The sequence below is a fragment of the Carettochelys insculpta genome, chromosome 18 (assembly GCF_033958435.1).
Source record: "Carettochelys insculpta isolate YL-2023 chromosome 18, ASM3395843v1, whole genome shotgun sequence".
NCBI classification, from domain to species: domain Eukaryota; kingdom Metazoa; phylum Chordata; order Testudines; family Carettochelyidae; genus Carettochelys; species Carettochelys insculpta.
Window position 1 is genome coordinate 4,629,841 of NC_134154.1, and position 26,879 is coordinate 4,656,719.

At 43.2% G+C, this 26,879-nt stretch overlaps 2 protein-coding genes across 4 annotated transcripts; one reads left to right on the forward strand and one right to left on the reverse strand.

The window, feature by feature from the left end:
- Nucleotides 1-451: 451 nt before the first annotated feature.
- Nucleotides 452-5,280, forward strand: POP5 (POP5 homolog, ribonuclease P/MRP subunit). Of its 2 annotated transcripts, XM_075013254.1 has the most exons (5): nt 453-530; nt 607-749; nt 1,372-1,521; nt 2,224-2,307; nt 3,126-5,280. In XM_075013254.1, the coding sequence occupies exons 1-5, from the start codon at nt 511-513 to the stop codon at nt 3,236-3,238; spliced, it is 510 nt and encodes a 169-aa protein (XP_074869355.1). In that variant the 5' UTR covers nt 453-510; the 3' UTR covers nt 3,239-5,280. The 2 variants fall into 2 exon arrangements, with proteins under 2 accessions (XP_074869354.1, XP_074869355.1); XM_075013253.1 differs by having other exon boundaries at nt 452-530; nt 2,224-5,280.
- On the reverse strand, nt 5,110-25,317 carry RNF10 (ring finger protein 10). Of its 2 annotated transcripts, none has more exons than XM_075013251.1 (17): nt 24,783-25,317; nt 19,447-19,649; nt 18,213-18,412; nt 16,664-16,754; nt 15,343-15,527; nt 15,126-15,262; nt 13,307-13,467; nt 12,545-12,679; nt 12,122-12,368; nt 11,731-11,864; nt 11,162-11,279; nt 10,675-10,776; nt 10,009-10,143; nt 9,214-9,314; nt 8,807-8,867; nt 7,598-7,774; nt 5,110-6,296 (listed from the first exon to the last, which is right to left on the reverse strand). In XM_075013251.1, exons 1-17 carry the CDS (start codon nt 24,928-24,930, stop codon nt 6,220-6,222), a joined length of 2,412 nt encoding a protein of 803 aa, XP_074869352.1. In that variant the 5' UTR covers nt 24,931-25,317; the 3' UTR covers nt 5,110-6,219. The 2 variants fall into 2 exon arrangements, with proteins under 2 accessions (XP_074869352.1, XP_074869353.1); XM_075013252.1 differs by having other exon boundaries at nt 7,598-7,756; nt 24,783-25,316.
- Nucleotides 25,318-26,879: the final 1,562 nt, after the last annotated feature.

The window sequence follows — 26,879 nt, forward strand, 5'->3', positions numbered from 1 at the left end:
GAGGGGACGCAGGGGCAGAGGTGGGCCCAGGGGCCGATGAGGAGACCGGGGGCCCGGCCCGAGCTCACTCGGACGGGAACCCACTAGAGCCAGCTGAGCAGCCCGCCGTGCCCCGGCCAGAGTGGGAACCGCGAGCCTAAGGGCGCTGCGCGACGCTTTGCTGCCCCCGTGCGGGGCTGACGCTGAGCAGGAAAGCTGAGGCCGTGCTGCGAGACCCCGCAGTAGCTGGTCAGGGGGGAAGGTGTAAACGGGCTACGCTACGTGCCGGCCGCGCCAACAGCAATCTGCCGTCAGCCGCGCGCGCGCGCGCGCACCCCGCCCCCGCGTTGCAGCAAGACACCCAGGACGAGCTGCGCGCACGCACGCAAACGCGCACGTGGGCTACGCAGCTGCAGGGCGCGGGGTTGCGTCCCCTCCCCTTCTGAATGACGATTGGCTGAAGAGCCCTGAGACGACACTCCATTGGCTGAGCTGCGCGTCGGGCGCTGTGCTGCCGAGCCGGCCGAGGAGATGGTGAGGTTCAAGCACAGGTGAGCGTGGGCTAGGCCGCGTCCTCTGCTGTGCGGGCCGCTACCCTTCCCCCCTCACGAGTGTCGTGCGTTGCAGGTACCTGTTGTGTGAGATCGTCTCCGAAGACCCCCGCTGCCGCCAGTGCATCGACGAGCGGGCGGTGGGCGCGGCGGCGAAGGATGCCATTGCCCGGACCCATGGGGACTATGGCCTGGCGTGCTGTTCCATTGCCTTCTCAGGTCTCTGCCGGCCCCTGGCCAGGCTAGCAGGCGGGGCTGCACGTCTTTTCTGGGAGTACAGTACTGCGGGGAGACGGGCTCGGGGGTTGCCCCTAAATCGCTGTCTGTAGGGCGCGGGGCGTATCGCCCGCAAATACGTTATTTTTGGACAGCCCCGTTGTGCTAAGCTTGATCTCCGACCGCTCCGGAATGGGCTTCAGACCCGGTTTCCAAAGCACTGCCCGGGGTCTGGAATTGATCCCGCCCGTTTGCTCGTGGCAATTTTCTCGAGCAATCATCCCCGATGAAAATGCAGTAGTTGTCCTACACGTCCTCCTAGCTGGAGGGGAGTGGCTGCTAAGTAATGAGGTTGGGGGGGCATCAGCATATTCCCTACCCATGCCTAACTTCCTACAGTTTTTTTATTTTGTGGCTGCAGGGTCAGAAAATATGCAGAATTAGTTCTATAGGACATACAGGCCTTTGCTTCTACACAAACTACATCGGCTATCTGTTACTACTTGGAACTGTGGCAGTGTAAGAGAGGTGATTCTGTGTATAAACCAGGATTTCTGAAGTAGAAGCTAATGTTCAAGTGGAGCAATTAAAGATTTTGTTCTAATCAGCTGTTTTTTCTGCCCAGTGAAATACCTCAATGCTTATACAGGCATAGTTCTCTTGCGTTGCCGAAAAGACTTCTATAGGCTCCTCTGGTCAGCTCTTCCCTTTATCACTTACTTAGAAAACAGGAACCAGCGTTATTCCTGTTTCTTCAATACACTACATGTTGGAGGTAAGGTTTTCTAATTCTTCCCCATGCAGCCACCTCAGAAGTTCAAGAGCCTGAGCTTTTTACTAATCTTGTAATTAGAGAGGCATGAAGAGCCCTGTTAACACTTTTCCAGTTACGAGACTGAGCCCATGTAATGCCTACTTGAGGCAAGCATAAACTCACTTTTAACAGCTTTAGCTAGGAGGTAATGTAAAAGCTAAGACTTTTTTTTCCCTGTCCTCATTACAGTCTCTAGTAAATAACTCAGCAGAATCAAAAAGCCCATCTGTTCATATATTTTTAAACATAAACCCCTTTGCAGGTGTGACACTTTTCCTGGCCTGTAGGAATTCAGTATTTACAGCAAAAGAGCCCACTACCCCAATCACATTTGAACACCCTATCATCAGGGAGCTGTTTTAATCAAGTGTTGTAACATGGTAGCTGGCACAGCTGCAATTTACAAGCTTGGGCAAATGTGTGTCTGTCAAGAAATTTCAAACAAGGTCAGAAGGCTGGAGAGAGAGTGAGGGCAGAACAGCAAGAACTTGCTATTTCTGTAGCAAATACTAAGGCCTGGAAGGGGGTTGCTGTTTGACATATAACACTCCTACTTTCTGGCTGAACAGGAAAAATAAAATATAGTAGCATTGAGAAATACTTTGAATTTAATTTGCTTCAGTCCTCTAATATACAGAACTTGTTCCCTTATTTCTTCAACAGGAACAATAAGAACATGTCAGAAGTTTCTAGTTCAGTACAATAGGCAACAGCTACTGCTGCAACTGAAAAATTGTACTAGTGAAGGTAAGCAGCTGCTCCATTCTTACCTTCCAAAAAAGGACCTCTTTAGGCATGGATTTGCAGGAGTTGGTGTTGTGATTGTGACCATCTGTCCCATTTTAGGTGTGACATTTAGGAAGACATTCCATTTTATTTTAACAAAGGGGCTAATTGTCCTGTATTTGTGCTGCTGCTAGGAGCACATGGGCACAGCTGCCTTGCAGTTCTAGGGTCCCCACAACTTGGGGGAGCTGCACAGGCATGGCTGCCACCTGGCTTCCCCTACTTGCGGGAGCTGGGAAACTGACAAGGCACTACTGCACTCAGCTCCCTACCAGTCACATGAGCCAAGAACCAGACAGGTGAGGCTGCATCTAGCTTTGCACCACTTGTGAAAGGTGGGAACTAGAGCAGCACAGCTGTGCATGGCTCCTGACTCCCCACCTCTTTCAGGAGCTGGGAAACTGACAAAGTGCTGCTGGTGCTGGCTCCCTGCTGCTTGCAAGAGCTGGGAACCAGAATAGCATGCTTCTAGCTCTTCATGGCTGGGGGAGGCCACCCACAGGCCTGTAGACTGTTTCCCCCACCACCAGGGCACACCTCCCCACCCAGCAGTGACGAAGCCACCACAGGGCAACCACTGCCATTTGAGCCAGGATACTCTCCACCCACTCCTGTGTCCTAAATTTAATGTAGGGGAATATGGTTGCCCCAGATGTGCATGTCACTTCTCATTCTGGTTGAGCTTGTAGTCTGAGCCAGGGAAGCTATGTGAATGTGTACTCCTTGCCCTGAAACCATGTTAAATAATTTCATTGTGTGCCTCACACTCCTTGTTGTAGAGGAAAGACGGTCCATCCAGCAATCCCTGTTAAGCTGTTGCCTTAACAAAGTGGAGGATGAGCAGTCTCAAAGTGGGGATGGAGATGAGGAAGAGTATGCAGAGATGGACTGAAGATGAAACTAATGGAGGGCCTTCTGAAACAATGAGAACTACCCAATAAAACATGTTCTGGGGTTTCTGCCCTATGCTGAGCAAATGAAGGCATTTCCTTAAGCATATTTGTGAAAATAAAGGATAAATGTATTGCTTTCTTGTAAGGTCACTGTGCAGGAGCTTTAAAATTACACTTGAACTTATATAAGTGAGAGTGGCTCTTTAAACCAAGAGGGGGAAAACAGAACAGTGGGTTTCAAAAGTTCTATGGCAGAGGAAGGGTGGTGGGTTGGTGCTGTTTGTTACAGGTGACTGAAGCAAGCTCTAATTAGGCATATGTGCATGATAGAGTAGTTATTTTTAAACATACCTTAAACTGAAGTTAAGCCCTACCTCCACTACACCCATCATGGGGATCAACTTTTTTTTTAAAAAGGTGAAACTATCCTCTAAGAGCTGTTAGAGTAGCATGTCCTACTTGCTTCTGTAGTTAATGTTTTCAGTAGAGAAGCTACTTGAATACCTACCTCAGGGTTTTGACTGAAGCATGGTTGTGTTTTTTTCATGTGAATTTACGCAGCAGTATGAATAATGTGCTATTGCTGCTGGTCTGATGAGCCCTGCAATCTATGGGGTCTTCACATTAGTAAGACAACCTCAAAAACCAGCTCTACAGGGTATTACAACCCTAGCTTAAGATATTAATAGGAGGGAAGAACAGGGCATGTTAAAAGGTAAGTTCTGAAAGTTTTCCAACTAGTTCAGCTCCTCACTTCACTCCAGAGCACAACAATTCCACACAACACTGATTTACCTGCAAGAGCAAGTAATATGATTTTTCAGTGGAGTCCTGAACAAAACCAGTTTCCTTTGTCAAATGAAGATACACCTAGTTAGTGTTAAATAGATTGCAGAGGAAGGCCTAGAGTGGATGGTTGTTGCCTTACAAGATGTGAAGCATTCTTGGAAGCTTGCTTTCAGCCTTAGTTCAGAACAAAAGGAACTGGTAGTGGAAGAGATTCAGAAAGGGCAAAAAAAATCTGAGAAATTAATAGGATTGGGACTTCTCAGGAGTGGAAAAGATGACTCAAGGGGGCAAGAGTTTTATAAACTAACTGGTGTGGAGGAAGTGTTATGCTCATACCACCAGACCTAAGCCATCAAAAACTTAAAGTTCTAGAGTGCATCTTCGGTTTTTAAAGGGGCATGTGTGAAGAATTCCACCACAGGATACCTGTAGAATGCTGCCAAAGCATGCTAGGAAAGCTATGCCTATAACTGGGTATAAAAAGGAACTAGATAAATTCATGGAGGTCCATCAACCACCCTTAGCCAACATGACAGGGTACAAGACTTTTTTTTTTTTTTTTCTTTAAGTTGGGTGGGGACTGGGGGTGCCTGGCGGGGGGGGGGGGGGGGCAGTAAGGCCTCAGCTGTAACAGACTTTTGGGTTTAAACAGGATACTCACCCCTCTCTCTGTCTGTTAGAAATTGAGGGTTGACTGTATTAGATTGGCCAGAAAGGGGCAGGTGTAGTTCTTATTCAGAACTTACAGCACATTAAGAATTCAACCTCTTCCTCTTAAGGCTGAAAGTCTCACTGCCCAGGATTTTAGCATATTGAAAAGGAACAAAAACCTCAGCAAGACTTAACATGCCTGATAGTTAAGAAATAAAAAATAAGAACCTCCCAGACCTACTGTTGCAAAGACATAGCAAAAGCTATAGAGCACAGCTATATTCTTCCCCTTTACCAACTGGCTCCCAAAGGAACCCTCTTTTCAAGTAGCAGCTGCTCAGCCTACCTGTAAAGTTATTAAACTGTCTCTCCAAATGAAATTTTAACAAGTAGGTTAGACTACAGCAGAGGACATCTCCCCCACCACTAATACCAGTTGTGCATATGATTTATTGCAACTGTTTGCTGTTGCTGGTACATAACATCTACCGTTCATTTTATTTAATGAAAACCCACACCACTTAGCTCATTAACTTCAAATTAACCCACAGGCAGTGCAGAATGAGACCACACCCAAAGAAGTGGGGGGGGGGGGGTTGTATATAGTAAGATGAGCTTAATACAATTCAACTTGCATCCCTGCAAAAAGCAGAATGAGGTTCCCTGTCCTCAAAAGACAGCTTCCTAGTGAGGGGAACAATTCTGCAGATTTCAGGTATCACCTCTTCCTCTGATTCCAATGCTGTTGATCTCTGAAACCATGCAGCCTAGTTATGAAAAGCTCTAGAGTGGTTTACTCAAGATCACACAGGCAAAAATTGTTAGACTTATGTTGGCTAAATATTGCCATCGTAGCACACATGTTAACATGGTGATAACTGCTTTGTACTGTAATGTACAGTCATTCCCTGACACACATTCTGGACTCTGCACTTCAGAATGAATTGTAACTTGATCTTGGTAATAAGGATCTACTTGACTCCCACCTTAGGGCTAATGCTTAGGCACAGAAGGAGTTTGTAAATACTATTGTCATTTTGACAAGTAAAAACCCTCCTTTCTACTATGATCTTGAACCAGGAACTTCTCACTATTGCCCATTTTGAACAGGTGAACTGCACTTGCTAAGAAAAAGGATTGTGCTTTACAGCAAACTGTACCTACTGTCCAATCTTGTACTGTTCCTTCTGTACACACAGAGAGGGACAGTATAGATTCTCTGCCTTTTCTGAGAAAAACCACTTTCCAACAAATTAGGAGTGCTAATGACAGCAGTAAGCACATTTAAACAGCTGATGGGTCCAAAAAACACTTGGCATAAACTGGAAACCTTGGCTACAGGTTGCCAGGTTCAGTTTCTCTTAATACTTTAATTTTGGTATAAACCAATTGCATGAGCTAAATTTAAAAGTGATATCTATAGTCATCTTCTTCCCTCAAGGCCTAGAAACATTTAGTCTGGTCAAGCTTAAATACTTAACTATAGCAGCAAAACAAAAAGCAAGTGAAAACCAGGAGACAGAACTTTTAGACAGCAGCATCACTTTGTGTGGACAATTGAGGTGCTAAACAGCAGCTTCTGCTTCTGCTTCTTTCTTTTCTTGCCTCCCTTTTCTTCTGTAAGAGAAAATTATTTTTTTTTCTTAGGCCAGACATCTCACCAGCTTCAGTGATTTTCCTATTTCATGACTAAGTTGGGGAGGAGAGTTAGTTTCAATGTAGGTACCCAGAACTCTATTTTCATGGCAAATTTGCCACATAAGGCATTCAGGACTGTTTGAACTGCATTACTAGCCTTTATGGTGGCTACAGATGAAGCTGCCCAAGACTGAAGTAGACAGTGTGATAAGTTGTTTTCCAGAGTCCACTAGAGTTTGAAATAGTCAGGCAGCATGAACTCTTTATTGTTCTTGTTTTAGTAGCTCTGAACTAGCACGCTTATCCATCGTTGCTGGACGCAAGCAAAGTCTGGGTAGCAAGTGGTAGAGTAGCTCACCTCTAAAGGATCGCTTTAGACTTCATAGGGGTTAGAAATACAAAGTGCATTTCCTTCCCACTGCCCAAACAGTTTTAACTGCTATGGCTCATCAATATACAGTCTATACATTAGCTCCAAATTTGATAGCAGCATTAAACGGAACATAAGGACTAGTGTTCTGAACTGATACACATCTGTTTCAAAGAATGTGTCCAGCCATGAATTTGTTTGGAACTTCTGCATGGACTAGAGTTGGCTGCAGAATTCACTGCTGGAGTGCCAGGGGCCAAAGAGTCACTTTGGGGTGAGCTAGGCCTACTTGCCAGAGAACACCAATCCTTGCACATAGGGAGAAGCCAGCAGAAAAGGGTGTGGGAGAAATAATGAAGATACAGTTGTGTGCTGTACCACTCAGATCCAACTCAGGTGCAACCAAGGAAGAGAAAGGGTAAATACAGTTATAAACCACTACTCTGCCTATGAGGCTTTTGGAGGCTAGTGCAACTCCCACTCTAACTTAGCTCCTTCCTCAGAGCTCCACAACCTGGAACTGCTCAGAACAGTTCTAGTGTTGTTACAGTTCCATCCCCAACATACTGCTGCACTGCTACACAAGGATTTAGCTAGGACACCATATAAGCCTTATGGCAGGCATGTCCAACCTGCGGCCCCACAAGATTGTGAACTTTTAACATTATTATGTGATTTATATACATTATATATTTTATATGCAGCCCAAGACAATTCCTCTTCACTCAGTGCGGCCCAGGCAAGCCAAAAGGTTGGACACCCATGCCTTGCAGAGTGCCAGCATGGGGGGAAACTTGCCCAGTCACTTAGTAGGGCTTTTATGGCCTCTGTGCACTGGGGAGCACAGACTCTATGTATCAGGGGCCATGCCTGGTAGTATGTCACCAACAGAAGTCTGGTTTGCTCTTACCAGAGAGCAGATCAGCTGTGGACGGCTTGTCCAACTTTAGGAAGGCTGCCTCAATAGCTTGGCTAAAGGAATTCTGGAAGCTGGGCACAGGCATACGGTCAGAGGTGTCACTCTCTCCATCACTATCCACTGGAGCAGGAGGGGCCAGAGTGTTCTCATCTGGAAGGAAGAAAATTTCTAGAAATGCCACAGATTACTAGAGCCCTACTAGTTTCACAGCCATAAAAAATGCATCAAGACCATGCCACCTGTTGTGTGCACCTTTACCTTATACTAAACAGATTTCACCAGGGAGCATTTCTCAAATTGGAGGTCCTCCTGACCCAAACAGGAGTTGTGGAGAGGTGGGTTTGTTGCTGTACTGTCATCCTTTTTTCTATGTTACTGCTGGAAGCAGCTCTGCCTTCAGACTGGACTGCTACCCAGAAGCTTGCCTCTTGCCAGCTGCTGAGCTCTGAAGGCAGATGCTGCCACCAGCAGCAACACAGAAGGGTAGCAGTACCACAACGCCCCTTGCCTCCATAAATACACCTCCTTTTGTGCCAAGGCTACTGCAAATACACCCTGAAATTCCAGATTTGCATGGCTAAAATAGTGAAATTTAAAGAACTCTGTGGCTGAAATTGATCAAAATTAACTGAGTTTGGCAGAGCTTTTATTCAGTAAGCATTACACCTGAAATTATACAATATAATTAGGGGCAGATATTCTCTCCTAAGCCACTCCATCTGGGACCTGCTGCTTCTTCCCATGTAGCTGTTCAGTGAGATCTGGTAGGGGTATCTGTCCTACGGTTTCTTCCAGAGCTTGGACACCCATTTTTCCTTGGGCTCCTGCCTTAATCTGTCCCTGGCATGGACTACAAAGTAGGAACCCCTGGCTGAGGTTCTCCCAACAGCACTGGGGATTATCCTCCCTACTGCTGCCTCCCAGAATCTCCACTAACAGCTGGGAGGCTCCCACCTTCAGAGCTGGAGATGGCAGTCTTGCAGGCCATTCCTCAACAAATTTTGCCACCCGTCCCCATCATGATCCCGTTTTGGGTCAAGACCAGACATCTGAAGTTGTGAAAAAAAGTGATAAATTTTAAAGTCTTTTGGCCATGAAATTTAGCAGAATAGATTGAATTTCTTAGGGCCCTAAATTTAAAAAACAAAACAAAAACCACACCACACTTGAGGTAGGGTTTCAAAAGAAGCATTTCCTTACCTCTGGTGTTTGAAGCAGCTTTGGGCCACATTTCTGGCTTTGCTTTTCCAACCCTCAGCATCTACCAAGCATGGAGGAAAATGTTTAAATAAGAAAGCAGATCAAGGCTTATCTATTGGTATTCCCCTGACACCCCCTATGAAATTGTAAAGAAATCCAGGCAGTTTCTATAATATAGCCTTAAAGCCACAATACGACAACCTTCAAGCCAAAATACAGGACATTACCTAGCATTATGGGTCTTCTGCCAAACATTATCATTGATCAACTGCAGAAAGGTGGGATCCTTCCATTTTAGCCGCTAGGACTGTGCTTTAAGGTCAAACTTCAGACCCACAAGGAAACAGCAAGCAGGAGAGTCAGCTGGAAGCTGTTACATATGCTACTTTCAAGAGAAGATTATTTACCTGGGCAAAGGAAAGAAAAGGAGACTCTTCTTCCAGGCTCCCAATACAGAGTGATGGGCTAGACAGGCTGGCAGTAGTTGACAATGAAGTTGAGTCAGATTCTGTGGGGACAAGATTCTGTAAATTAATAAGAAAGCTAATTACATCAGCAAAATCCCACATTTGTGAAACAGAGGAAAGAAGATGGGACCAACCAAGTAAACTAATGTATTATAGCCCATCATTTAGCTCAATACCTACTTGTTTCCTCCTCTGCTATTCGGCATCTTATACAGACAGGCCCAAGACTTTAATACAAGGACACTTTTTAAGAGCAAGAAACCCAAGACAGTCCTTGAGTGCTGGAAGGAGATCAAAGAGGAGACTCCTTTGGGGAAGTGGAGTCTTTGGACCTGATCCTTCTCAGAACTAACAAAGGAAAACACATCCTCTTATGGAATGCCAAAGGTAGCGGGTTTCAGGTTACAATACACAAAAGAAAAATAAATGGTGGTTCACCACGGCAGAATTGTACAGTTAAACCCTTCCCAGCTCCTCCCTTTTCTGAAAGTAGCTGTTCCCTTTCCTCCAATATGAGGCTTTTTATAAGTGGTGGCTCCAATGTAATGCTTGGACCCAGGATTCAGACAAGACATGGGGAAGACAGGCAAAAAACATATGGAGGAGATATTTTCGTTTAGGTCTTCAACTTTTGGATTTACCACAAATGCAAAAATGTTCTCTGGCCAGCAGAGGGAGTCAAAAAGCCTGAGAGAAGGACTACAATTCATCTATGCATTTGCCCACTTCTCTCACCTGCGGGAGAAAGAGAACTTCTACCAAGAAGGGACAAAGAAGAGCTCTGGTTTTCACTGCTGGTGAGTTCTCCTGAGCAAGAGTTAAAGGCAGGAAACTGCTGCAAGTTCTCTAAAGCAATGTGCACCTCTGGATCTAAAGAGAAATTAGAAAAAACTTATTTCTGGCTAACACCATTGCTTAATATGGGGTAGTGAGTCACTGGTGTGCAGGTGTAACATTGTTTCAGGGGATTCAGGAGTGATCTTTTCCTAAAAAACCCAAATAAAGACTTGCTGCTGGATAGAGATAATCCCTATGCAGGTGTCTGTCCCTCTTTCACCCTTCCGGTTGAAAAGGTTACTTTGGAGTTAGAGAGACAGACTACAGGGAGTAACACTGATACAGTGCATTCTTTCCATGGCAAGCCCCAAAACATTCAGCTTCAGTAGGCTAGGTATGGTACATAAGTACGTTAGCCGTGCAGTTTCTGTAAACACTTTGACCTAGCTAATGCCTCATCTCATCATATATGGTGCAGCAAGCTTACAAGTGAATACATATTAATTGTGGCAGTCTTCCAAACTTTAGCCTAATATATTAACCCCCCAAATACCCTTCAAACAATGGGAAGGGGAGAGATCTGAGAAGCAGAACCCCATCAGTTGCGTCTAAAGACAGACTTACACTTGCCCTGCTTCTTATTCTCCTCCATCTCAATTCTGCGTTCCCGACGCCTCTCATCACGAGCTTTTTTCTGACGCAGGCGTTTTCTCTTTTCAATGTCATCTAAGAGACCCACAAAGCACAGAATATCAGGTAAAAGCTAATATTTGGCAATGCTTTTTTCCATATTGGAAACACTACTTGATTAACTTATCCAATGACAATTAGTATAGTTTCCATACTCCACTGGAAATTCACTCTCAAAACAAGTTTAAAAAAAAAAAAAAACAAACACAAACAATAACTTGCAGACAAGTCAAAGGCATTCCTCAGCCTGAACAGGGCAATCCCTAATTCTAGCTGGGATAATTCTGAACTTGTGAGACTGAGGAACAAGCCAGCCTTCTACACTCCTGTTATCCATTTGCCCTCAGCGTGACCCCTCCTTCCCAGCTCTTCATGGTTTCAAGGCATCATCCTTATTCATAAAAGGAATGAAAGCACTAACCAGAAAATGTCTCAAGGGTCTCCTTGGATATGACAGGCGGCTTCAGGGCTAGTTCACAGATACTGAACTCGCAGGTGAGAGGCAAGTGACACAGGTAACGATGGCGCTGTCGTACATCCTGAAAGACAAGACACAGTATTAGGTATCTAGTTGCATCAGAACCCAGAGACATCCAACTAAGTCCCTTCCTTCACAACCACGTTATCTGCTTTTTAGGACAGGACATTAATGCCACCCACAGCTTGAAATTCTCCCACCTGTTCTTGGAAACTGTTATACCAAATATGCCCTATGCATTTATGCTTGGGAAGAAATAAAAGCAACACCAATGAAGCCAATCAATTCAGGGGAGTCTGTTACAAGCATCACTGTTCCCAAAGGTGCTTTACAAGAAAAGGGGATCCCAACCCTACCCTTAGTCTGGAAAAGAGTGCTTCAGTAAGTATTAGAAATTGCTTGACAGCCACTATAAATTACTCATTCCCTAATACAATCGTATCAGCTCTCAACTGCCCTCCCTGAAAAAAGAACCATGGATTGATAATACAAGGGAAAGTTGTAACATTTACCTCAGTCATAGAATAGCCAGTAATCTCCACTACAGCTGCAGTGAGCTTCTCTGGACTATTTTCCAGGCTACCATACTCCCGAACAAGACAGCGAACATTCACAGGGTGAAGATACATACACTGTCCATCCTCCGCTAGACAGGAAGAAAGTCACTTGTCACTTCATTTCCAACTCATCCTTAACTCCAATCAAACTAGATTTCCCAAAGCTATTTCTTCTACCGGAGTCTCAAACATTAAAAAGTTAAGAAAAAAAAAGTTTAGCCTTCCTTGTGTGAAGAAGTTCTTTCATAGGGATTAATTAACAAAAGCTCATAAATCCACTGAAGATACAAACTGCCTCCTTTGGGGCACTTTTTTGGTGAATGTTACCAGACTCCATTCCACTAACCTTGATAGAAATAGTAAAAAGGTGAGCTGTTGCTCAGGTGTCCACTGCTGGTTGTAACTTTAGATTCCTGGCAGTTACTATCTGTTGGACTAGTCTCCACTGTAGGCTTTACATCTGCTACTTCCACAGCATCCACCTCAGGTGGTGGTTCCTCTTCTACTTCCAGAGTAAGAGGAAAGGAGCTCCCAAAATTAGATTGGGCTTCCACCATCTCATCATCAAATGCAGAAAGATATTCTGGAACACTCTGGTACAGAGTAAACAGTGTAGAGTCAGTATCCAACGCACATCCTCCCATTCAGAAGATCTTCAGTATAATGTTCTGAGAAAGGTAGATATCCCTCGGTGCCTGCTCACCTTATGCGCTATTAAGAAGATAAATTTAGATTTTAACTATGCTTGTCCTGGGAACCAAAAACCCACCTTATTCTCCTGGGAAGCTGCAGGCTCTCTGGCCATTGAGTGCTCCATCAGAACCAGTTCTTCTACTGCTGCTGTGGCTCCTGCTACATCACTGTCACTACTCTGGCCAGATGAAGACAGAGCCTTCTCTCGATCCTACAGGCCACCCCACAGAGAGAACACATTTCAGTTTCTTATTTAGTCCAGGAGACTGACATTATGTTTCCATTCTCTCCTTGTGTTTCAGAATGCCATATATCAAGATCCCTTTATTACAGGCTACCAGGCAAGGAAGGGACATCAGCTTACTTAGAAATTACCTCTGTGGGCCATCTGCTACTTACTGGCTTTGAAACAAGCAATAGCTTACAGGTTTGGTTAAAGATTCTCTATAGACAAAAGAACTGTTATCCCAAGAATTAGCTATTCCTGACACAAAGAGAGCCAGGCACCACAACTAATTCTCTAGTTAAGACCCCATTCAGAAGCTGGTGGCAGAGTTCTGTATGTAGTTCATCCTTTCAGTATTGACACTTCTGCTTTTTATCACCAATATCAAGATACTTTGCTAGTATTCAGTACTCCAAAGGAATAATATTTGAGATTAAACCCCCTTTCTTAAAGAAAGTATTACTGTAGCAGATACTGAATTATCATATCTCTATGTTGACAGGTTTGAAGAATTCTCAAAATTCAAACAAAACAGAAGTCTCCACACTGGCTACATGGCCTCATTTAAAAACATAAGGACCATTAACATGCACCACAACCTGGGGTCCTCACCTTCAGTTCCCGCATAGCTGCCTCAATAAAACAAGCCTCAGGTGTGTGCTTTTCCTCCTCATACTGTCGTAGTAATGCTGCTTTCTCTTCCATGATCACCCACTGCAGCACCTGCTCCTTGGATGCCAAAAGCAGTTTAGAGTATTGGCTGTGCTGCTCATCTGGCCAGGAAAAGAATATCAGCAAAACATCATTGGTAGACAACCAACATGCAGCAAGTTCCAATTTCAACTTAGCCACTCATTAAAATCTCACCTACTCTTTTCTGGCTAGTCTACTACGAAGACTAGATTTCTGCATAAGCAAGGTTGTTGGCAAGAAGTTACTATGATAGAAGATCAGTTTATTGCAAGTCCCCACAGCAAATTATGGGATTCATAGTCTCCATAAACATTCAGCAAGAATCTCCACACCTTGCTTTAGTGACGTTGTCACAAATACCTGTAGAATGGGACTCTTCATGTTTGAGGAATCTAAAAGAGCCTTTTTTTTTTTTTAAAAAAAAAAAAAAAAAAAGGTGCACGCTTTGGTCTCTCTGAAATAAGCTGTGCCTAGAAGGTTTTTCCTGCCTTAACCCCTTTCACAGCATCAGGAATGGCAAATCTGGTCTCTCCTCATTTTGACAGAGGACCTCAGGAGGATGGCAGAGCTCATTCAGAGGCCAGGGAACAATCTTAAATTTATCAACCCTAAAGATTAAAACTGATCAAAAAATTCTTTTGCTCTCTGCCCCAAATTGATTTTACTGTATTAATTTCAGTATTTGAAATCCTAGATTAGAAACAGACTTTAAAAGTATGTTTGGTAACTTCATTTGTCCAAATCCCCAACTCACCCCAATTTCATAGCCTCACTATGGGTAAAGTTAAAGGTGGAGGGCAGCGGACAGTGTTGCATGTGCATTTTGCACATGCTATCATATTTGGATTTCTCTTAAATTGCAAACTTTTCTGGGTTTGCAGTTATCCCAATGTCAAGAATGGTTACAGTGTCACTGTGGTGCTGTATGTTCCCCCCCCCCCCCCCCCCCCCCACACACACACACACACACACGGTTACTGATGCATGTGCAATCATACCTTCTAAATACCTAAGACAAACAACTCAAATTAATTCTACTCTCCAGGATCCTATGTTGAGAAATTGACCTTTAGGACAAAACTTAAAATTATTTCCTCATAGCATTGGTTGAAAGACCACAGAGGCACAAATAGGATAATAGAGATAATATGGAGAACTTATCACCAGTTACACATGTTGTATCACTATCTTATTTATTAGTGCTTTTACAGATTTCCAGTCATACATATGCTGCTTCACTACTACACACATCACCATCTCTGCAATAATCTACCCTGAACTCCAAAATAAGACAGATCTTAAATTCATTTTGCTGCTGAGCCATGGGCTCAAGAGAAAAAAAAACAAAACAAAACATATGGGGAACACAGAGAGACCACCAAAAAGAAGTGAGTTTTGCAAAGATTTATGAGTAGCTATGAAATACTGGAAGTTCACTTATTGTGTAAATTATTCTGGGATGGCAGGCCTTGCAGTACACCAACTAGAGAGGAATACAATATACTGACGCAAACTTATGGAAGGGAGTTTGCGGCCTTCTACCCCATTTTTAGTCATTTAAGAGATGGTAGTTAACACAAATGGTATATAAAAGTAATTCAATCCTTGTACTTAAAAATATTTTTTTATGAGCCACATATAAAATGAATCTAAAGCTTCCCTTGGCAACCAGCTTGCACATTCAAGTTTTAGTCATACATGCAGCCAGTGTTCCAAGAGAGTCTTTATGAACACTCACCTCCAAGATGAATGGGCTGCTCTACCTTTACCCACTTGGATTTGGGCAGTGCTACCAAAACGCTTTTCTCCCTTCTCATTAGCTGCATTGTAATGATGTCACCAATTGCATACTGGCGCGTTTCCATAGCAACAACACTGCAACACAAGAACAAACTAAGTAGCAAGAATTATCTTTACAGAAAGATGAAGGAATTTGAATTGCCTGTAAGTCTTACCTCTTGAGATCCTTCTTGTGAATAGAGCCATAACAGATGGGACATTTACTCCAGGTTCTCTCACTCAGAGACAGATAGTGCAGAATGCATGCCCAGCAAAAGATATGCCCACAACGGGTGATCTTAGCTGCAGTAGGTGGATATAGGCATATTGGGCAGGAGGGCACTTCATGGCTACAAATTCGCTGAACAGACATAACAGAAGCATAATACAAATGTTAATTACACTAAATATTTGCAAGAAATTCCCAATTTAAGGTGTCACTTTTTCTAGAGAGTAGAAATTTAGCCAACACAGACTGGGAACTTCCCAAGAGGGCAGGGAGAGTAGATTCCAGCAGCCACCAAGAAACTGTTCACATGGTTTAGCAGAAACAAGATTTTTAATATTTGCATAGGGTTGTCTGTAGAGCCATTTATAAGGTATCAGACTCTTCAGTATACAATGCTTAGTATCACAAATTAATTTCCCTTTTCATGCGTTCACTGACACCCATATTCAGGGCTACTAATGTCATCTGAAAGCAACTAATTCTACAGATAACAGTGGACTTCTTGGTGTCACCTTAATGATTTTAAACCTAATTACACAAGTAAACTTCTCTGCATCTCCCCTTAATGACATCAATGGGACCTAAATTTCTAATTAACAACAACAGAAGAGACTGGAGAAATGCTTCTTAAGAAGTGTAGACGTAATCTCTTTCAGACTATTAGGGGAGTGTGCATGTATGAATTTACACATAAGCATTAAGCACAGGATAACAGTAAACATACCTCCCTCCCAAATGCATGTTCTGCATCATAGAAAGAGTATATTCAAAGAGCATCATTTTCTAGAACTGGCTGGAATCCTGAGGTGCTTCGGGTAGCTACATTTTTTTTGTCCTGAGGCAAAATATGTTTGTCCAGCCACAGGATAAGAGCCTCTAAAGGTATTTACAAAGCATGCTTTCATCAACTCCATACTGTGACCTTGTCAGAAGGCTGGCAATATTTCTACACAATGCTATGAAAAAGCATCAAACATTTAATATTCCTAATCAATTTCCATCTACAAAGGAGGGAGGAAAAGACCTTCCTCATAAGTCTTTGGCAGCATTAAGCTCCTGTCTCATACAGTGTCTTCCAGAAGTAATTCCTTATCAAATGCTCCATGTCACTGATGCAATACTGAGAGGTATGAGACTAGATGGCAACTAAATTCACAGTATGTCCAAAAAAAACCAAAAAAGTTAACTAGAGCAATAGGTAAGTACTATTTTGAGGCATATGGATGAAGTGAAACAAGTTCTTTAAACCCATTCCCATCAATACTGACCACCTGCTCCACAAAGTCCCAGTTGACCAAGGTATCCGGGTCAGCAAAATTCACTGTGTAGTCTTGCTCTTCAGACACCACAAACTGGCAGCTGGATGGAAGACATAAAGGCACCATAATCACCTGTTCCAACTGTCCAGGTGACACCAGAAGCAGCTTTTGAATTAAACTTCAAAAGAAACCAACTCAGTAGTACCCAAGAACTCCCAGCGCACCCATACACCAGGTATGTGAAGAGACTTGGCATCTAGGCTGACCAATGCCAGCAGTCACCATCAGAGAGGCTAATGTGGCTACATTCACATGCAGCATGTTCTCTGGACACAGTTCTCCCTGCAGATTGGCTATCCTGCTGGGAGTTCTTTTCTGAGTTCAGTCTAAACAAAAGGGAATTTATGCAGAGGAAAGTTTTCATAAAGGAAATCACTGAAATCGAAACAAGGCAGGATACTGAATATTATTCAAGTGTCAGAATAAATCTATATACAAATATAAAGCAAATTCACATATTAATCATAGAACAATTCTAGCTGTACTTTTCATGATTAAAAAAGGTGATGACCAGATACAGAAAATGTTCAATCTGCCCCAAATTAGAGATAAAACCATTCATACATCTTGAGATGAGTCCATCTTAATTACACATGCATTCAACACATACGTCTAAAGTACAAGTTAAAAAGCTTACAAGTCACCTTTAATTATAAAGATGAGTAACTATTACTATGCACCTGTTAATTTTTTTTAAACCCCAAAAGGAGCACCTTCTCAGTATACAAAGGCAGATTAAGTTCACTTACAACACATTACTTGAGCTAGAAAGGAAATAAGTTACTTCAGTGGGAAAGGCACCACTGATCTGTCTGGATCCCACAGGGTATATTACATTTTACAGGTGGTGGTTGAGCAGAAGTGGGTGTTATCCTTTCCATATTTCACACTCAGTTCATTTAAGGGCACGTCCTTCATTTTATTTCAGTAAGAATATATCCTTTTATATAATCAGGGAAAGAACATACTTCACCCCGTATATACTATGCAAGCAGGATTTCAGTAACGAATACAAAAAACACACTACAAAACTCAGCATAATTAAATATTTACTTCTCTGACTCAGTCACTTAGAGGGAATACGCGTTTCCTTAGGCAGGGATTCTCAAACTTAACTGTATGCAACCCCTTCTGGGCAATAACAATTATACAATCCCAGCAAGGGAGACCAAAGCCTGAGCCCAGCCAAACCCTGTTGCCTCTCACCACTGAGCCCCTGGGGCAAGGTGTGAGGAAGAGAGAAAACAAGCAAAGCCCAGGGGTTCAGCCCCTGGCAGGGGGCCTGTAACCTGAGACCCACTGCCCAGGGCTGAAGCCCTTGGACTTTGGATTCAACCATGGGTGGTGGGGCTCAGGCATCAGCTTTGGCCCTGGACCCCTGCATGTCTAAGCCAGTACTGGCAACTTCATTAAACAGTGTAGCAACCCAGCATGGGAAATGCTGCCTTAAGAGTTCTGTTTTGAGAATGTCTAGGAGCCCTGATGATCTTCCACTCACTTGGCCTGTAGAAAAAGCTCTTTGTTGAAGGGTTTGTGTCCCCATTTGTTCCTTTTCCCCCAGTTGCCATGCCCATTCCCATCAAAATGACCTGCTTGGCCACGGGGTTCAAAGGTGAAGTTCAATAAGTGGTTCAGATTAATCTTCTTTGGACCAGAGAATTGGGCAGGGCTGAACTCTGCCCGTTGAACCTCTGCTACCTAGTAAATAAAACAAAAAAAAAAAAAAAAAAAAAAAAAAAAAACACACACACAAAGTTCTGATTAGAATTCACTGGGAATTGGTACACAGCAACCTATCTGTACAAACACAAGTCCAGTCCCTTTCAATGGTATACAGAGAACTGCTTTATCCCACCTACTCACCTTTCCTACTCCATGTCTGAGTATCAAATATTGCAGTATTAGAAATCCAAAGGAACTTCAAAGTTACGACTGAGTACTCTTTCCAATGTACAAACAGAAGTGTAAAAGCAGCCTATGTATGGAAAAAGTGATTTCTTTTTATAATCCTAAGCAACTAGTTTTTAAAGAGAGATATGGATAACAAAAGCTATTTTAAAATGACAATACTCCTTTAAAGAGACAGTACTGAAAGTTTTAAATCATTCCAGAGGTCTCATGATTTTAAAGTAGTTTCCATAGAGCAGAAATGGATCAAACTAGAACTCAAAAATATAAAGTAAATGAATGTGAGGTACCATTTTTAAAATTAGTAATTTAATCTACAAGTAATATGGTCATATATGCCAAGGGGCAGACCACCTACACTGGGCCTCAGCATGAAAGGATTGCCGGTGTGCCTTTATTCCTCACTAGATCACATCAAGGCTAGTCATACTACTTTGCTAAACATTCCATGACACAGGAATCAGAGTACACAAGTTGTTGGATGTACACGTCCCACATTTAACAACTTGGAACTGTATTACTAGAGGTTTTCAAGGACCTGTGCTTCACAATATGTATATGGCCCATGTATAAACCCATTCCTTAGACTGTACTTCACAGTTAATTTCAATAGGAAGACCAGTGAAGAAATCTGATCCCAAAGAGCACCCTTTTCTCGTATGCTGTGAAGTTATGATCTCACTCAATCTGGCATCTCAGCAGTATTACTACCTCAGGTTTCTTTCCCTTCCCAGCCCAGGAGAGGAACAAGAACCCTAACTAGCAGGTCAGTGATCCTCTTGTCCCATGAGAAAGATCTGCAGACACGGCATTGTGATTCTCACCTCATCTCGTCTTCCACCATTACAAGAACTAATAAGTTTGCTACTGCCACTGGGGCCCCCTCTCTGTGGGGGCATCTTGTTAAAAGCTTTGCTTTTCTGTGAATTGGGGCGACGGGGCTGGGTGGAAAAGTTCTCATTTTTTGAATATGAAGTTTCTCTTTTACGATTGTAACGCTGTTTGGATCCATTTGCATTCTTTCCATCTGAAAAAGAGAAAACAGGTCAAACTCAAGCTCCTTTGCTTTTCTAGTAGCTATCATTTGTGCCTTTAAGAAAGGACAGCATTTGGCTTGGATCATCTTCCTACCTGCCTACAGCAAAACAATACTGACTTATCCAGAGCTCTCCTAAAATTTTACTCTTGCCAACATAAGCCTACAATGTGGATTTAAGAGGTGCAGAGTCAATGTTGATGTAGTTAGGGCAATAGAGCATTGGTGTAGACACTATTGTTCACACTGTTACTGGTTTTCAAAAGCCTTCTCACAATCTCCTGCACATACAATATAGTCATTGCAAGGACTCCTTGTGAGAATGCTCACTTTAGTCACAAGAGGCATAATGTCAACAAAAAAGGAATTTAATTACTGCAGCAGTTGAATGCTGACATATCTTCAGGTGTCTATTTTGTATCCTAGATGCCTTTAATTGATTATGTAAGTGTCCATGTAGAATATGTAAAAGGTTTATCATGCCTGCATGTATCTGACTCTGGATCTCCATATCACTCTATTATGCAGACTGTCAGCCTATTTCCTCTTCTCCTTTGCTTTCTTTCACCCTGGGCTTAGGACCGTACACCACCCACCCTGCCACCCACGCCCTTCCATAAAGCCCACAAAATGACAATCCACTTCAAAACATCACCTGTGGTCCCCCGAGTGCATTTATCTAATCTGTGTTTTACTCAGTAAATCCCAAAACCCGCAGGCAGGGATTGTTTGCCTAGTGAGTGCTGAGCACATGGTTGTCATTTTAACACAGAAAATGCTAGCAGCAAGCACTAAGCAGTGGCTTTAATACTAAAGCCCACAAGAATGGAAGTGTCAAAAGTTAGCTGGATATCCTAAACGTATACACAAGTTGCTAATGCTTCCATGACTACTGCATAGGACCACTCCATACTATTAGAAAGCACTTCCCCCTAAAGTTCCAATAAATTAAATGTAAAGTCAGGTTGAATCCAAACATGGTAATCTATTACCCTATGCATTATCCTAATCATGCCACTTGATGCATTTGTTTCATTAAACAGCCAAAAATTAAGCCCTAATTTTATTCCATTTCATAAGCCCACAATTGACAATACCATCCCTCCCCGAAATATTTTATGAACACTACATCAAATGCTTTGAGAAATCAAATGCCTCCAAATAGCAACAACAGAACATCAGTTCCTTCTACATCCACATACCAGGAAGTGGAAGCCTTCTCTCTTTCATCACTCAAGATGCTATACAAGTCTTTTGCAGCTAACCGCTTCCATATTTTAAGATCATATTAGCTACCAAGGTTAAATGAAGACTGTCTTCCACCCTTGCTCTTTTCACTTCATTAATTACTAGAGCTACAGAGCTCAAGAGCAACCCAAATGCACATTTATAGTAACTGATCTCATACATAAAACAAAACAGCAGAAATGTAGTACTCTGAAGACTAACAAAAACAACAATGACAATCTTACAATAAAAGATATTCAAATTAGTTCAAAGTTAATACTAAAGCCAAACACCTTTCAGATTACATCAATTACTGCCCTTCTCTTGCTCCATCATTAGTAAAGAAATGCCAGGGAAACTTTCAGAGGTATTATGCAACCACTCTGTCATTGTTTACTGACAGAACTAGTTATGCACTTGACCTACTACTGAAAACTCAAAAGAGAGTTCCTACTATCAGTATCACTGATGCAGTTACAGTGAACACACATGGGAGAAACTTCAAGTCACCCTGACACCTTCTGGGCAGAGTATTATCTGGAGAAGCACACCCATTGGCAGCTACATTTTCAGGGTGTAACCAGGCCTGAAATATATTGATTGGAACAACAAGAAGTCTTGCAGCACCTTACAGACTAACATATTTTGGAGCATAAGCTTTCATGGGCAAAGACCCACTTCATCAGATGCATCTGATGAAATGGGTCTTTGCTCACAAAAGCTTATGCTCCAAAATATCTGTTAGTTTATAAGGTGCCACAAGACTTCTTCTTGTTCTCGAAGCTACAGACTAACACGGCTACCTCTCTGATAATTGATTGGAACAAACTACTGGGTTTGATTCAAATTAGCCATTTTCTGTTAACTTTAAGAATGTCTATATGTCAAATCCAATAGAACTGAAGTCCATCACTGAACAGCTTTCTTCCATCTCCAACCACAGCACATATTATAAGCATTGAACTACTAAGCCAAAGCAAGTCTATCAACACAGCTGTCTTGGGCCCTTGTACAGCCTGTCTCTTTAAACTGGGTCAGATTACTTCTTGTCATGTGTGGCAGTAATATTCCCTTGCAATTTACAGTGAGGAAGTTTTCCACCTTGATACAGCAAACACAAAGTTACAGGCACTGTGAAGATTAAATTGTCAGTCAACTTATACCAGAACATTCCTATCACATTATACCCCTTCAACCTGGCTATAAAGCATGATAGATGACAGCGGGGCATCACTTTTTCCTCATAGGAAAGAAATCCTTAGTTCTATGCTTTTTAACCAAGAAATCCTGAGTGGTAAAGAAGCCAAACACCTTTTCTTCACTTTACTGGTTACAGGCAGTTTCTCCCCTTCTTCAGGATGATCTGCATGTAAATTACCAAGACAATTAAGTACCACCAGGATTGTAGTAAAACAAGAGTGAAATGAGAAGAAAGATTTAAAGGCAGAGAAACTGTATGGATGTCTTGTTTTTCTCCTCTGCAAAATCTCATTTTAGACACGGTTGCCTATTTCCCCACAGCTATAGAAAAGGGGCTTTTCATCCAGTTGTTTTGGCAGGCAATATATCTGCTACCCACTTATCTTTCTTCCCTGATATGCCTCAGTTAAGAATTTTAGGTTGCTATGAAATACATTCTACGACTGCTTCTACAAAAGGGACTTATCTAGCTGTATGAAGCCCAAAATTAATTCAGGATTAATTTACTGCTTTAATCCAAAAAAAAAAACACACACACACCACAGTTCCTGTCCCTACCCCCACCCTCCAAAAGTAATTTTTATGATTAAGCTGGGTTTTTTTTTTGTTTTTAAAAGTACTTATATGCAATTGTTTCCCAACCCTTCACTATAGGTTGGGAAACAAACATTCCCACTTCATAAGCTCTCCTCTTAGTTCCAGTCTAATGACTAATGCTTTCAAAAATAGTCTTCTAAGTGTTACCCTGTAACCAGCTCATTTTAATGAAGCAGGGCTCATTTCTAATAATTACTGTTTTACTTCAACTACCTGAATGATAGATAAGAAATATGATGCGTTCTATCTTTAGATTTGAGAGGAGCCACCCACTCTCCAGACAGGGGAGCATTATGTATACATTTCAGAAGGCTGCATTCACACTAGTTAGAATACCCTAGTCTTTTACAAGGTCAATCCCACTTTTTCAACTGGTCACATCAAGTGACATTTTCAGAAGCAAAAAAGATGACAAAGCTCGATTTCCAATCAATGTTGGTGACATTTAAGCTTTAAAAAAATCCACTTCATTTTTCAGATGTGGGTAAAGAGCTATTTTTGACTTAATTCTCACAATCAGAGGCTCTTGATTTAAAATAATGCAGCACAAACATACACGATACAGAGGATATTTTACAAACCATCAGGGAGAGAAGCTAAGTGCAATAACAAACATTTCAGTTAGCCTAACTACTATATGTTCGCATAGGATGCCTTTAATACTAGAGTGCAGGTGTGTCATACACATGGCCTGCAGAATGGATCCAGCCTCCCTGACGTATCTTTATTACAGATTAGAGAATAAACTAATTTTAAAAGGTTTTAAGCACTCAAGGCTGCAAAGAAAACTTTTAAAATGTAATCCAAATCTAAACTAATAAGGGTTACCTTTCTGAAGTCTGTAAACTGCCTGAAACGAAACATAGTTGCTCTACCTCTTAACTCAGTTACAAAGTTACTTTACTGCTCCTCTTTTAGCAAGCGAAATGGGGAAAGGAGTGGACATGTTCCCCCTTGGAAGACAGAACAAAGAGTTGCTGCACAGTAACAGAAAGGAAACCTTGGGGCAGGGAGGGCAGGCACAAACAGAGAAACAGAAAGGAGAAAAACAAAAGGTCAGAAATAATAATGGTCCTAATAATAAAACCTGTTCTTCCACCTAGTGGTATTGAATAATTAACAGTAATATTCAATTTCCACTTCTAATTTTGATGCTAGTACAAGCCTCCTGCCAAAAGTACTCAATCCACAATAGACTGCTCAATAGAGGTACCATAATGCTATGTTTAGACCCTGTTCCATTAAATATATGAATAGAATTCAGTCCTCCAAACAACTATGACACCCCTCATCTTGTAGTTAGGCCAAGGGAAGAGGATTTATTATTCCTGACTTTTGGAAGGGCTTGGAACAAACTTTTCTAATATTAAGCTTGGGCAAGTCCCAACGTTTCCATCAGTTCTTAAGATACTGCCCCTGCCCCATGGAGCATCAAGTTGCAATTTGCTTAGATAGTCTAGGAAGGAAGCAGCCATTCAAAAGGCAGAATTCCACTTCAGGACATGCCACCTTGGCATGCACACTCTTCTATTATCAACACATAAGAATGTTATTTAGGGGGAATATTGCCTTGAAATTTATGCTGAGCAGGATATTGTAAGGCCAGTGACTCACAGTATGTTAATTTATTTTTTAAAAACCATCAACTCTGAACTTAGTGCTTATGAGAGGCTCAACTGACAAGAGAAGCAAGTGCCCATTTGTGTGTTGCACAAATAAACGTGAGCATAAGTTTTCTTACACGTCTTCCCTCCCCCCCCCATGGTGCAGAGCTGATTTAGTGACCACCCACAGGGGAGAGAAGAACCCCACTGACTAACAGTGGCAGGGCAAGGCAGGACTCCCATTCTTCACCTCTCCAAGGCTACCAGAAAGGCCTAGTACGTTAAGGGCTGAGAAGCAGCACGTTCAGCAACTCATGACACAGTAACCCTTGTATCCTGTCAGATGGTAACAACAGTGGATCGACACCACAGGGGCTGCGACCTACAGCCCCACTGTCAGCCCAAGACCATGCCCCCCAGCCCCTCTGCGGGCTAAGCACCTGCCAGCCTAGGCTATCAGCGCAGCCCCCTTCCCCAGGCCCGGCCCGGCCCTTACCGCCTTTGGGCTTAGACTCCCCACCGGCTGGGCCGGCCGAGGCGGAGCGGGTCTGCTGCCCTTTGCTGCCGGTAGAGGAGCCGGGGAGACCGGAGCCGCAGGGACTGCTCTTGTCCATGTCGGTGGCGGAGGCCGCGCTCTGCAGCATCAACGGGCGCCCCGGCGGCGCAGGTGAGGGGAAGGCAGCGGCTCTGAGCTGGTGGGCAGGACGGGAGGCGACGGGGGCCCAGGCTCATGGCCCGCGAGGGGGACCGGCAGGGGCGACGCAGCGCGGACTCGGCCTGCTTCATGGCGACATTTTCTCGCTGCTCCGCTTAAACAGGGGGAAGAGTCGGGCGGAGGCCGGGCCGGGCCGGGCCTGCGGGGCTCCGGGGGGGGGGGGGGGGGGGCGGCGACTGGACGGGGAGCCCCGCGGGGCCCGGCACTGGCTGCGGTGGGGGGTGGTCGGCGCCGCCCAGGCACCGCGGGCTCCTCGGCGCCGCTCTCACAGCTACCGCGGCTTCTCTCCTGTAATGGCGACGACTCGCCAACAGCAAGAAAAGGACCCGGATGGAAGTCGTTATGTAGAGCGCCGGCTGGCCTCGTGCATGCTGGGAGTTGTAGTTCGCTGCTGGGTCCGGGCTCGTTTGGTGCACGCGGACTTTCGTCCTCGGCTTTGTGTTGTACCGTGCGGCACGGAGCGCAGCGGCGTTGTTCTTTTCACACCCGAGTCAGTTTTGTGACTACGTCATAGCATCAGCAACTGTATGGTGTTTCACGCATCGGTGAAACCAACCTGCCTTCTATCATATCATAGAAAACTACTAGAGACAAGGTGAATGGCTCAGATAATACCTTTAACTGGACCATGTTCTGTTGGTGAGGAAGACAGGCTTTCCAGCTATACATAGCGCTTGAATCTTGTAAAAAAAAAAAGAAATGTAGCACTTTAAAGACTAACAACATGATTTATGTGGTGATGACCTTTTGTGGGACAGGCAGGCTTCTTCAGATCAATCAAGTGGGTCTGTCCCACAAAAGCTCATCACCACATAAATCATTTTGTTAGTCTTTAAAGTGCTACATTTCTGCTGTTTTGTTTTGTTGGGGTACAGACTAACACAGCTACCTCTTTATTCTTATATCTTGTATTAGATTGACTTCTGCTGGTCAGCGAGACAAGCTAGCTCTTCCTCCAGTGTTCTGAGCTGTCCGTAGGCTGGAAAGTTTGTCTCCCTCACCAACAGAGGTCTATCTTTTATCATACTTTTATCACAGGTGTCCTGCTTCCTCTCAAAAGTAAACTTTGCAGTTGTCACAAAAGTTTTTCTATCCCCTGTCCTATTCATGCTCATTTCCTTTTCCTACAATTCCTCTAAATACACTTTTTTTTTTTGAGATAGAGTGAACGTTGAGTACTATGAAAAGTACTCAACACTGTATTCCAGGTGAGGGTTAAACAATAGTTTACACAATGATATTATAAGACTTTGGCTACATCTACACTAGCCAAAAACTTCAAAATGGCCATGCGAATGGCCAGGTCGAAGTTTACTAATGAAGCGCTGAAATACATATTCAGCACCTCATTAGCATAAGGGCGGCCGCGGCACTTTGAAATTGACACAGCTCGCTGCCGCGCAGCTCATCCAGACGGGGCTCCTTTTCGAAAGGACCCCCCCCAGCTACTTCCAAGTCCCCTTAATCCCATCTGCTAGGCTAGTGTAGGCACTGCCTTTCTGTATCATTCTCCTTCCCATTCCTTATACTGTACATCCTAACTGTACATTGACAGAATTCCCCACACCAATACCCAGGTCCTTTTTCTGACCTGATCCATTTAATATTGTAAGCCTCTTTAACTTGCATGGATAGTTCCAATGTTTCCCTCCTGCGGGCCATTATTTTACATTCATCAGCATCAATTTAAAGTCATCATGTTACCCTTTCACTGACTTCTTCAGGTCTTTTTAGTATTCCTCATAGTCCTCATCAGACTTCACTAAATAATGCTATGCAATCTACAAATTTTGCCACTTCATAGTTCATATGCCTGTACAAGTATTTTAACACAAGGCAGAAAATCAAGGTATGAGGCAAAATATCACTACAGGCTGT

Bases quoted from the DNA above. Each gene is read 5' to 3' on its own strand.
- POP5 (XM_075013253.1), top strand. From the start codon at position 511: ATGGTGAGGTTCAAGCACAG. The intron at 531-606 runs GTGAGCGTGGGC...CGTGCGTTGCAG, and splicing joins ATGGTGAGGTTCAAGCACAG to GTACCTGTTGTGTGAGATCG. The intron at 750-1,371 runs GTCTCTGCCGGC...TTTTCTGCCCAG, and splicing joins CTGTTCCATTGCCTTCTCAG to TGAAATACCTCAATGCTTAT.
- RNF10 (XM_075013251.1), bottom strand. From the start codon at position 24,930: ATGCTGCAGAGCGCGGCCTCCGCCACCGACATGGACAAGAGCAGTCCC. The intron at 11,280-11,730 runs GTAAATGTTACA...CTTGTCTTTCAG, and splicing joins CTGGCTATTCTATGACTGAG to GATGTACGACAGCGCCATCG. The intron at 6,297-7,597 runs GTAAGAGCAAAC...TTTCTCTTACAG, and splicing joins CACAGCTGATCTGCTCTCTG to AAGAAAAGGGAGGCAAGAAA.